The sequence below is a fragment of the Dermacentor variabilis genome, chromosome 10, assembly GCF_050947875.1.
Source record: "Dermacentor variabilis isolate Ectoservices chromosome 10, ASM5094787v1, whole genome shotgun sequence".
NCBI classification, from domain to species: domain Eukaryota; kingdom Metazoa; phylum Arthropoda; class Arachnida; order Ixodida; family Ixodidae; genus Dermacentor; species Dermacentor variabilis.
The window spans coordinates 58,210,820-58,223,044 of NC_134577.1; the positions used below are offsets into that span (position 1 = coordinate 58,210,820).

The 12,225-nt window shown below is 46.8% G+C and overlaps 1 protein-coding gene across 3 annotated transcripts in view; it reads right to left on the reverse strand.

The window, feature by feature from the left end:
- LOC142560581 (MYG1 exonuclease) overlaps positions 1 to 12,225 on the reverse strand; it is a 274,671-nt gene that overhangs the window by 15,895 nt on the left and 246,551 nt on the right. The window contains exons 1-4 of one of the 3 annotated variants that reach the window (XM_075672786.1): positions 7,070 to 7,192; positions 4,432 to 4,587; positions 2,430 to 2,525; positions 40 to 270 (exon numbers count right to left, since the gene is read on the reverse strand). In XM_075672786.1, the coding sequence (XP_075528901.1) occupies positions 40 to 270; positions 2,430 to 2,525; positions 4,432 to 4,574 (470 nt within the window). In that variant the 5' untranslated portion in view covers positions 4,575 to 4,587; positions 7,070 to 7,192. The other 2 variants (XM_075672785.1, XM_075672788.1) reach the window with 2 other exon arrangements.

Below are 12,225 nucleotides of genomic sequence, written 5' to 3' on the forward strand. Positions count from 1 at the left end.
AAACCCTTACGGCCGACGCAGTCTGCAGCGGATACATACCGTGGCTCCCCATCGTAAGCATTGATGCCGTTGTCAATGGCATCAATCTCCTCCATGAAATTCTCATAGACTTTGTCGTATATCTTCTCGAGGTTTGGCTCGGCGAGCTTCCAGCCAAGTGTCTCGGCGATCACCTCTCGTCCGTGGTGGGCATAGACGAGACCCGCGCTACTCAGTTTGGTGGTCCACTTCTTGGTTGGGTCAAGCGAGTGCATTGTCTCTTCAAAGCTCCTGGTCAGGTAAAAACAGGGGCGAGTTACAGCCAAACCGCCAGACATACCAAACTGATATGTGTGCGACAACATGAAAGAGGATAAAGCTACTATGTGCAAAGAGTACCAAAAAAAAGAAAAAGAAAATTGTGCAGGAACCATCAAAGATGATGGTCAAAGTAAGCAAATAGCTTCTGTGGACCAGAGGACTCAAACAGACACATTAGCAATAGTCTTCCAGAGTAAACTGTTAACGTCGGTAACAGTGTTTATGATGGCAGCACAAATAATTGCGGTGCATGTTTTGGTTGATGGCATGGCAGCGTGATGACGTTGTGATGACAATGGAGATGATGACAGCACAATGACAACATTGGCATTATAAAAACGGCTGTGTACCTGCACTTCCTTTTTTGCTTGTTGAAGGCCCCTGTTATGATCTGCCAGGGGGGCAGTGACTTCCTAACCTCTCCTGCGCCACCGTCACGAATGGCTTTGAGAAGCTAACGATGCGTCCCCTCGGACAGACCCGCGGTGACAACAAGGCGAGACACATTCGGCATACAGAGTGTTGATTGATGGCCCACTGTCGCCTTCAGTGACGATGGGAGCGAGAAACTCCTGCAAAAGGGCGTTCTACACCGTTTACTCACGGAGTCTGGTAACTGCTAAGGTCGTTTGACGGTCACTCCAGCTGATTACAAGGTCATCCCAGGAACCAAGACATGCTAATTTGAGTAAAGCGTGACAATCCCTGTCCACAAGGCTCCCCTCCTTTCTGTGTATTCAGTGAAAGGTGCTGGAGTGACTGTGCGCACCCTTGCCCTTAATGCAGATCCTTCAGCAACTTCGGACGCTCTGAATGAATGAAGGTGGGACGGCAGATTTCCCTAGCCTAGGGATCTAGGGAGAACAGAGGGGATTTAAGCAGACTGCTGAAGTGTGTGCGAGTGTGCTCGCCAGAAAGATGTAACCTTCTGACCTGTAGCTCATGCTATGAGAATGATGCACGGTGCTTCGTGCTCCGGCCAGTATGATACCCCCTGTTCTATGTAAATAAGTTTGAAATTCCAATGTAAATAAACCCCCTGTTCCATTCCTCGTCCTCTCGACTTCGTAATCTTCACGAAGGATGCAACCACCATCAAGAAAACTCGGACGACGGCGTGACGGCCAGGTAGCATAGGCCAGCTACCCGTTATGAGAAGTCCTCAAATGTGCTTCCCTTTACTTGGCACCCATTCTGCAACTCTAATGGTCTACCGGTTATCTGCCCCATGCATTACATGGCCTGCCCAGCTCCATATTTTTTTCTATTAATGTCAACTAGAATATGTGCTACCCCCATTTGCTCTCAGTCATTTCATTTGGTGGTCAACAGGTTAAGATCTGCAACATTTTCTATGCAATAATTAGGTCATCTTTTATGATATTACAATTAGACTTATTGTTACACTGAACTGCATGGTGTGCACCTATATGTTTCTCCCAAATGTAATGCACAATTATTTTTAGTAGCAAATGCATGTAGTGACTCTAGCCTTTTCAGCATTGCTTGCTCTGTATAAAATGGAGCATCAGAATCAATGGGTATTTCAATTGTCTCAAAGTGCTAGCCACCGCAAGCAAAGAAGGGCAGTAAAGGTAAGAAATAACAGTAAGCCATTCAAATCTCCTGCACAACATGGTTATTCCTTTGCTTCTGCCAGGTGCTACCACACATAACTGTTGCCTTGTGATCCTTCAGTATACATTCACAAGTTGAGATGCTGTATAGGAGTGCCTTTAGACGAGCTCGTGTATATTTAAGAATCAATGTGCAATTCAATCGATTCAAAGCACTAGCTGCCACAAGTGAAGAGCGGTAAAGTATTATGCATGCATTAGAAGCCTGCACCTGTGGCCTTATGGTTACGGCCTTATGGTCATCAGCAGTCGTCAGCCATGTTTCAATTACCGCTTCAATTACCTATTATGCTTAAATGCACACCTGGCTAATATAACTGACAGCCCTTTCTTTTTTTTTTAATAAATAAGTATGAATACCCCCTTTTTACTACCATGACTGCTCCACGAAAACAGATTCAAGCTTCCCAAACAGTTCTGCAGCTAGTGATTGAAGCCTCAAGGCATCAATAACATGACATTGAACTTTGAAGCAGGTCAGAAGGCACTGACTTCTGGTGGTGGTCATAGCGCCTCTTGGAAGGGTCGTACACGGCACCAACATCCACGACTACATCACATGTGTCCAGGACAGCTTGGTCTCGAGATCTACACGTTGGGGAGACAGAAAATACAGAAATCAAGTGGTGGTCTTCCAAGTATCAAAGGCTGTGAGGGACATAGCAAATGGACGGCAATTATGCTTCATTATGTTCTTATACAAGACTTACTAATGACATTTCTATATCTTTGAGACTGGGAAAACAAAAGACAAGCAATAAACTAGCTGCAATGCTATTTTGGAAATTACCTAATTAAAAGGTAAGTAAAGGTGCCGCTGGCACAGGTTCCAAAAAAGTCAATCAAAGTTTCCTATGGTTGATTTTCTTTATTTCTGTGTTCAGCCGGACATCACCGGAAGAATTGCATTGTTGTTAGAGCACTATGAGTGTGTTCTTGACAAGGTGATGCACAAAATGTGAAATTTGAAATCTGGGAAACGCATAAGAGATAAAAGCGGAGACCTACACGTACCACTATCCACAAAGGTCGTTTTCATCAAGCAGGACATGTTTGTCTTTGTTGCCCTCCTCTGCAACTAATGTGCGTCTTGCATGCTTCCATATAGTTTATCGGGCACCTTTTTCTAACAGCACTGAGCGTCAGGGATCCCCAATATTGCAAAAGTTCTCAGAAAGAAACGGATGCTCCTTGAAAATCCTAAAAGGCTACATCCAAATGAAGAATTAATTCTTCTAACTCAAAGGCTACATGCATTTCTAATAGCACTGTGATTTGTGAGTAAGGCTAGTGAATGGTTTTAGTAGGACAAATTGCAATGAACAAGTTTACAAATATCAGGAAAGCCACGAAGCTGCCATGAATGCCTGTTTTCAAGTACTTTCACTGAACGCATGTGGTGAAATAGGGGCTTCGAAATTTTCTGTATCATTATTCTAGTCCACGAAACAAAATTCTGCTTAGAAACAGCTGGGTGGCTCGCAGAAAAGGTGAAATAAATAAGAAAACACAGCAGGTAAGAAAGAGGAAGTAAGCATTCAGTGCAAGTGCTTCAGCCTTATTGATGAATATAAAATTCTAAAAAAACAATAATGTTAAAAGAAATGATCAGCTTAAATGGAGAAGCATGGCCACACAAACATTTTTATTCTCAATTGTTAAATTGCATAACTACAGCACCATGAAGTTGCCCTGAAGAGTGGTACTGATATGTCCCACTGGTCATCAAAGAATGGAGGTGCAGAATGCCCATTTTATGCAGACAGGCTGTCATAAGTAGCTTGCATGACGCCATCTCGCTTGCTCTGTCTATAGACAATGCTTGCAAATGGATCCCTCCCAAAGTGACCCCTGCAAAGCTGCACGGGTAGTCAACAAAAACATTACACACATAACTCATGCGTGGTGACATGAACTGTGTGTCGAAAGTTATGTAGTATGCATTGATTGCATGCCAGCTGGGAGACAGAGCAATGAGTTGGTGCAATGAGTGGTAGAGATATGCACAGGCCCGTGCTAAGAGAGGATGAATTGATTGAGTGCACGTATATAAATTTCTCTTTTAGGCTCTTTTGTTGGAACATTTTGTTACCTGTTACTAATGGTACAATTAACTGACTGCAGAGAAATATGTTTTCATTAGGATATGAATACCGGCCTTCGAACTTGTACAGGAACAGAAATAAAGTCAAAACTCGATATAACACACATATAATGAATTATCAGATACAACAAAGTGAAGATAGAAACTTTGTCACCAATATCAGCGTACTCAGATGGTGCCTATAACGAGGTTCAACTGTAGAATGAGAGATCTGGGATGTCACACTATGAACTTACTGGCATCGTGGTTATGGCACAATGGGAATTGAGAGAAGTAGGGATCTCATCTGCCATTTTTTCCAGCTTATAGGTAAACTCCTTCGTCAAGATAGCAGTGAAGGCATAACCAGTTCGCTATGTTCACAGCACCCCTCCAAAACAACCAACTCACCTAACCACAGTAGCGTCTTTGTACTCTGGGAGCTGCTTCAACAGGAAACAGGCAAGTGCATCGTCACAGTGGAAATTGCCATTGTGGGTTCCAATCGTTTTGCCCATGGCTGCTGGTTTCTTCGTGGGTGGTTCGCCTGACATTGATGACACTGACCTGCGTGATGTCAAGAACCACAGAATGTCAGTTCAGAGTGAGAAAAATCTGGAAGTGCCCCATACAACATTTTTCTACGATCCTTGCTGTGTCTTGTCTTGCATTCATAATGCAAGTTGTGTTAATCGAACAAGTTTAATGATTCACATGGGAACATTAAAAACATTTTCAGACTTTAGGCACTTAACACAAATTCTTTAAACAGAAACTGATGCTCTGGTTGCATTAAAGTAGCACCTAAACACAAATTCTTTAAGCAGAAACTCCCGCTCTGGTTGCATTAAAGTAGTAACCAGCTTTTTAACTAAACTTGTGGGCAGTCTGACAAAAGCAAGCTCAGTCAAAGAGGACAAGGCTGTGTAAAATTAAATACTGTGATTTAGCACTTGAGAGACACACAGTGGCACGCAGCATACACAGTGGCATGCAGCGCCGCATGCAAAAACCCCGCGAGAGCAAGGCCGAAAGGCCACCTTCCTTCGTGTGCATTCCGTATGTCCGCGGTGTATCAGAAGCAGTGCGCAGGGCTTTACGGCCTTTGGGTGTTCGAACTGTGTTCAAACCCTCGTACACATTGGGAAATGTGTTCCCGAAGCCAAAGGACCGCACACCTCTGGATGAACGAAGTGGTGTCGTCTACAAGGTCGACTGCTTGGACTGTGGTGCCAGCTACATTGGCGAGACGGGGCGGCGACGTCACACTCGACTCAAGGAACATTTAAGAGATGCTACGAAAGCCACCCATGCTACACACCCCAAGATGGAATTGGTTCATCACTGTTTATCAATGGGACACATGTTCGATTTTGACAATGTAACCACGCTAGCACGGGAACACCGATGGGGCCCAAGAAAATTTGTAGAATCATGGTTCATCCGTCGTAATCAATCTTCATGCAATTCTAACCGTGGCCCCCTGCCGGATGTTTACGGCAGTTTCATAGATAAATAGGATGTATTTCTCATTTGTTGCCATTTGTGTACTGACGATACCACCCGCATAGGTGGCGAAATGAGTATGTTTTTTGTTATTTTTCATTGAGTAAAGCCAGTGAAAACAACACTTTGAAGCACTCTGTGATTACTTACGAAAGAATGTGCACATTTAGCAATAATTCCATTTCAGTAAAGTAACGTTATCCAACGATACTGTATCTCTTGCTGAAGACAAGAACTATCTAAAATCATGGGTTACGGTAGTACAGCAGTTGTTGGAGAATAAAATTTTGTATTTCTCAGTTTTTGTTGTGTCAAATGTGCATGCTGTTATAAACATACTGTGTTTGCTTTACCAACCTGTCTTATTTTTGTAACTTGTGTATTGTTAAATGGCAACTTGCCGGCTGCAGCTTGAACATCTACCATCAAGACTACCTTGCGCTGCAAACAAACTGCTAAAGCATGCCTGTCATTTCTCAGTGCATATATATATTTTTTTACAAATAAATGTTATTGATAATAAAATCACTGAGGACATTGGAATCACTATGAACTCTTGCTACACTTAGGGCATCCTGTTTGCATTTGTACTTGCCAAGTTTAATGGTATAATCATGAGGAGAACAGAAAGTAATGATCTCAAGTGTCTTCTGGTTATACTGTGACATAAAAAAGATATCGGAAAAATCGTTGATATTTGAGACGTGCAATCAATGTTTACAGACTCCATAAAACTAATTGACACGTGAAAAATTTTACTTCTGTTTCGTCATTTTCAGTTTTCAATGATGTCGCAAATGCAAAAAATGCGGCAAAGATAAACTTTCAGGCACAGTTAATTAGCAACAGAATAATGCGTCACATGGCACACTTTCGCTCACGATTGGCATCATTAGCGCACGCTACGGGAGCGAGCCAATCGCGGTCGCGAATTTCGATCTGGATCGGGTTAAATCGCGATCGAAATTGTCCGTTTGACACTGTATAAGACGCAGACGATACCAGCAGATTATACAAACGTTGTGTACGTTACCTCCTCACAAATGTAAAAAAAAAAAGTAATGAGCTTATGTTTACTGCGACACGAAGCGTGAAGGCAGATTCTAAAGAAAGCAAGGAAGGAGCGCGAAATAACGAATGGCTGCAGTTGACGGCAAGACACAAGCTGGCTACAACTCACGAAATCATCCTGGTTAAGCATAAAGTGAGCACTTGAGTATCGTTAATTCGATCCCGAGAGATCATGCAGATTACCACAATCTGACAAAGAGTTGCAACGAACGAAAATGACATTACAGGAAGCCATCATTCAAGTTGCCAAACATGCAAAAGTGGGAGCATTACATTGCTGATAGATGGTAATGGGGAACTTTGCGAAGCGACCTACCTAGTTGTAGATGCCTCAACTCGCAGACGCCAACCACACCGGAATGATTTACGTACTACCCACACAGCGACAGGGCGACGGAGCATATATCACAATGAAAAATTCTGGAAGCTGCTCGGCGGAGGTTTCTACAAAGAATGCCGTATGTATGCCTACCTTGCGACTGAAACACGAGTAACTTTGAAATTGCTTCACTAATGGAACTTTGAAACCGGCGATTACGGCTTTCCAACGTGCCGGCAGCTCGAACTTGGCTGGACTTGGCCACATTTGACTGCAAATAAGTGCCAATGAAGTAAAAGAAAAAAGATATGGCGGTCGTGACGTAAAACTTGCGCCCGCAAAATGCAAAGGCATCGCCTTTGGGACCAAGTAGAACACAGAAAAAAGAAAACCATAATCACATATTGAAAACTTGGTCGACGCTTTAACTGTGGTCAAGCGTGCAGCGCACGCGTAGCAACTTAGCGGCAACAGTACCGCAAGATATCAGCAAGCGCAGCGACATTGACAGAAGGCAGCGTGCTTTGTGCACTTGATCACACGATTCGCGCGTTCCCGTGCAACAAATTTCCTGCGCGCAAGCTTGTTGAGCACGTGGTCATCCGCGCGTCTTGTAGCTCTGGCAGCAGCAGCAGTAGGTTTTGTTTCAATCGCCGCGTTCGTTTCACGCTGCCAGTTTCACTCCGTTCAATCATGCCGAAGAGGAAGGCAAATGCAACCAAAGGCGGCGCGGCCGCGGCCGAGCCTAGCGACATTGTCCAAGCATCGTCGACGCAGCAGAACGCTCGACGTTCTTCCGGTCCGACTAGCACGAAGTCAAGCACCGCTGGCGAGTTGCCTGGCCGTCGGAAGCGCTCCCAACCTGGCGTCCCCGACAGTGCCTTGGCGAACTCGACTTCTGCCGTGCCTTCAGCTGGACCGGCAGCGGCGCTGAACAAAGGAGACGACCTGGTGCCTACTGGAAGCCCCGACCGTTCACTGGTGAAGGGACAAACCTCGGCCCGAGCTAAGCGAGCCGCTGCACAGGACATGATTGGAGGCAACGTAGCTGCCAAAAAGTCAATGAAGCCGGCTGTGGCTTCAAAGCGAGGGCGTGCTAAGCGCGCATCAGTTAACGCCGCAGAGCCCGGCAAGGGAACCTCCGAAAGCCCAAGCCGTTTCAAGCCAACCGGTGCACAGGACATGACTGGAGACAACGTAGCTGCCAAGAAGTCTATGAAGCCGGCCGTGGTTTCAAAGCGAGGGCGTGCTAAGCGCGTATCAGTCAACGGCGCAGAGCCCGGAAAGGGAACCTCTGAAAGCACGAGCCGTTCCAAGCCATCCGGCGGCAACGCGGACGACACCGCAGTAACGGTTGAGCCAACTGTCAAGACAAGAAAACGAGGGCGTGCGGCGACTCTCCAGGCCACTGTGGCAAAGAAAAACGAAGGGCGGGACACCGACAGTCTGGTCCGTCCACCATCGGCTCACTCTAAGTCTGCTGGTGCACTGGCTGAAGCTGATGACAGTGCAGGAGCCTCGAAGTTAACTGGAACGCAGTCTGCAATGCGAGGTCGTGCAGCAACTAGCAAGGCTGGTACACTTGTGCTGCAGCGGCGTACTAATCAGGACATGCCTGCTGAAAGAGGTGCAGCTGATGCATCGAATACTGGAGAGGGCTCCGGAAGCCACAAACTTTTGCAGCGAAAGAGGAAACCATTAGCCTCCTCCAAGCAACCTGGTGTGACTGCCGATGATGGCAAGAGTGTGGATGCCTCTAATGTGACAGCTATGAATTCAACGAAGCCGACCAAGGGCACCAAGCGAAGCCGTGCACCTGCCGTCGACCCTACCACATCGGAGCCTCAACAACCGGAGGAACAAGGCCCACCTGCTAAGCGTACTGTGGTCAGTGTATTGAGTGTAGGAGAAAAATCCAGTGCCGCAACACAAGGAGCTAAACGAGCGGGTCGTTCTTCAAAGCAGCTTGGCTCTGTAACTGCGCCTAGTACCAGTACTGGAAGAACGGCAGCTACAACTGATGCTGACTCAGGGAGAGGTACCAAAAGGCTGTCCGCCAAAGTCCAGAGTGTGGCATCTAAGCGGCCTGGGATTAAAAAAAAAACACTTGCCAAAGGCCGAACTGCAGCTTCTAAAAGCACTGGGAAACAAAACAAGGCGGCAGCCAAGGGGCGTCTACAGTCAAAGCGAAAGCAAAGGAAGCGAAAGGGCACTCCATCCGATGCTGATGAGGTGTCAGATGCTTCAAATAGCAGCTATGTAGTGCCACGTGGTTTGCTGCAGAGGGCAAAACGCAGGGAGCCTTTTTATTATGATTACATTCGTCCTTGGGTAGAGGAGCAGCTATGGAGTGACAGCAACTCTGATGATGATGAAGACATTTCAAATGCTTCGATCAGCAGCATCATACCTCCTGCTGGTTTGCTCCAACCATACCGTACCAAAAATAGGCTGATCGGTGCTGGAGGTAGTAGTTCAAGCAGTCACACTGAACACGATGATGACATGCTTGTCTCTCCTGGAGAGGATCTCCTGTCAAGATGCAAGGCAAAATTTGGCGTGGACACACTGCCACATTCCACGACAACTACTGCTGAAGCGATCAGCATGCTGGTGAACTTTGCAAGCAGTCGTCGCCTTCCCTGGGGTGCCCTGACTGAACTAGTCACAATTGTCAACAAGTTGTTTGCTCCAGCTGCGGATGTTCTGCCTGGCCACAAGGCTTTAGCGCAGGCACTGTCAGAGATGCCATAAGTGGCACTTTGAATACAGCCACATGTTGGAGCTGGGCTCACCTTCATATGGTGGGTGCAAAGAACCGTTCATATCACTGCTTTATGTGCAACAGCAAGTTGACAGCAAATCATTTATCATCCCGTTTTAAAACCTGCAGAGCAAGAAGGATGCCTGTTCAAATTTTTATCATGTCAAGTGCTTCATAGCCATTGCACAGTATAAAGTATCAGATGTCCTCATTTTGTCTTTCACATTTAAGCACTTACTAAACATTAAAAACATTGATCTATGGCTTTTTTCGTGCTGTTATAAAGTTCTTACTGCAAAATTCATGGTAAGTGTTTAGAGCACTTGGTGATAGATCTTGAAGCATTGCAGTTGAAACGCACCCGATAGTGGATCATGGCATGGATTTAAGTTCTGATCACTTGACCAGTTGGAAAGACTTATTGTCAAAAGTCCGTGATCACCAAATTGGTTCCCTCTCTCATTTTCTGAATGCCTGGAAGGCACTGCACAAGCTTGCAAAATGATAGAACTCAAGGCATATTTACAAACTTTTACTATTGGTTGTAAAATGCACAAATATTTGGGGTTGCTAAAAGAAATTAACTGCAGTTGGCAACCACGGACCGCGGCAGGTTGCTACTCCGCCAGCTAGCCAATCGCAGAAGCAGACAAAATCGGTGTCGTGCGGCCATTTTAAAACTGCGTCGTACTTGATACCTCCGGAGCGTCTGCTGTTCTTGAAGTCTTCATCGGCGGAAGCGATGAGGTGCGCAATGGACAAAGTGTATGAAGTCTAAACATTTAACTCTGTAAAAGCCCGCGGGACAGTTCATTTCACTACTGACCTCGTTTCACTGATGAAATTTCACTGCCAACTGAAGTGAAACTTTGCAATAAACAGTTACAGCGAACTAAGCGTATTATTTCAGTTCAATAAACAATTAGGCTTTCACCGTTCCGCTATATTATACGAGTGAAAACTTACACAATTACGCGCTTATAATTTTATTTTTGTGGCTTTCGCCTCAGCTAACAGGGAAAGCTTGAAGTACGATATATTTGCAGCCTCGCGGAGGAACTGTGGCTGGCAGTTGAGGCGTGGGCGGGGCTTCACTGCAGACTTGAGTTGTATCCCACCGCCTTACGGATGGGGAGAGTGTCCTCGCATTTTCTGCCATTCATGAAGCTAAATTAGGTCATGCAGAATAAGCTCATGCAGAAAAGTTCTTTTTTCCTTCCTCCATTACTGAACTGATCCAATCCAGTGCGCCTTCGCTCATGTTTGCAGGACGTGGAAACTTCGCGCCGTATTCACGGGCTGTGCGTAGTTTCAGATGAAGCTCTCGCAGGCCTAGTACAGGTACAGGTGTTCTGTGCTAGTTCTGCGCGCTGTGCTCATTACGCGTTGTTAGCGTGTCCCACTCGCACTAGGCCGACCCGACACCGATTTCGGCCTGCCGACTGTTGGCGACAGCGTTAAGGAGCTCGTGTCGCAGAAAAGTCGGTGTCGGCGGCGTTGGCCGTGAGCGATAAATCCCAGCAGGCACTTCATGAATAAAAAACAACTTGCAAGATGGGCTGGGTGGGAATCGAACCAGGGTCTCCGGAGTGTGAGACGGAGACGTTACCACTAAGCCACGAGTTTCTTTTTTTTTTTCTTTCGATGCTTCAAAGCGGTACAAAAGCGCCTCTAGTGAACGCGGTGTTGCCTTAGACACGAGCTGTTTCTAAGGCTCAGGCGTGCGTCGCTTGCTCGGGCGCACATTGCGTTGTCGCGCCGAACGCTGCGTTGCTCGACGCTCGCCGCGTCCGATGCGGGGCGCGTAGTTGCTGCGCCGTAGCCCATTGTCTTACACCCCTTGGCGGGTCGACGGGAACGCTGTCGCGTTCCACTCTTGAAGGCGAAGCTTAAGCGTCCTCCATTTTTTTTGTTCCTACGTGTGGGCACCTCTGTCACACTGTACCGACGCCGAGCTCTCCGTCGACCGTCGGCAGATTGTCGGCGTCGGTAGTGTGACAGAGGCGCCAATACGATGGAAAGAACACTGTTGCCGACAGTCGGCAGACCGAAATCGGTGTCGGGTGGGCCTAGTGCGAGTGGGCCGTTACCGACGACGCGCACGGAAGTTCGGCAGGGCGGATGGTGCACTCAGTAAACTGAAACTTGGCCCCTTGCATATGTTTGCGGTGTCGCGTTTACCTGTGTGTGCTCGTAACGCAGCGGGTTTGTAGCACGGCCATTTTCCTGGCTAGAATACCACCTGACTGTATTGCCGTGAGCATGGAGGAAGGAAAAAGATAGGAGGGAGCGTTGCGTCACGCGGCCAGCCCCGACAAGCAAACGCTCCGTTAAGCCACAGTGGCGGCCCAGCACGTGACCTCTTGCGTCGAGATGACGGAGCGAAATCGAGATTTGCCGAGACGTTCGGTTACTGGTAGCTTTTATTCGGTGCGCGTTCGGCTTCCGACTCGCTTGAAAGCATAGAGTTTCTCACTACATTACCTAGAGGGAAATCTGGCGCTGCTGCGCTGTGGTATGCATGGGAATGCCGGTATATTGTGGA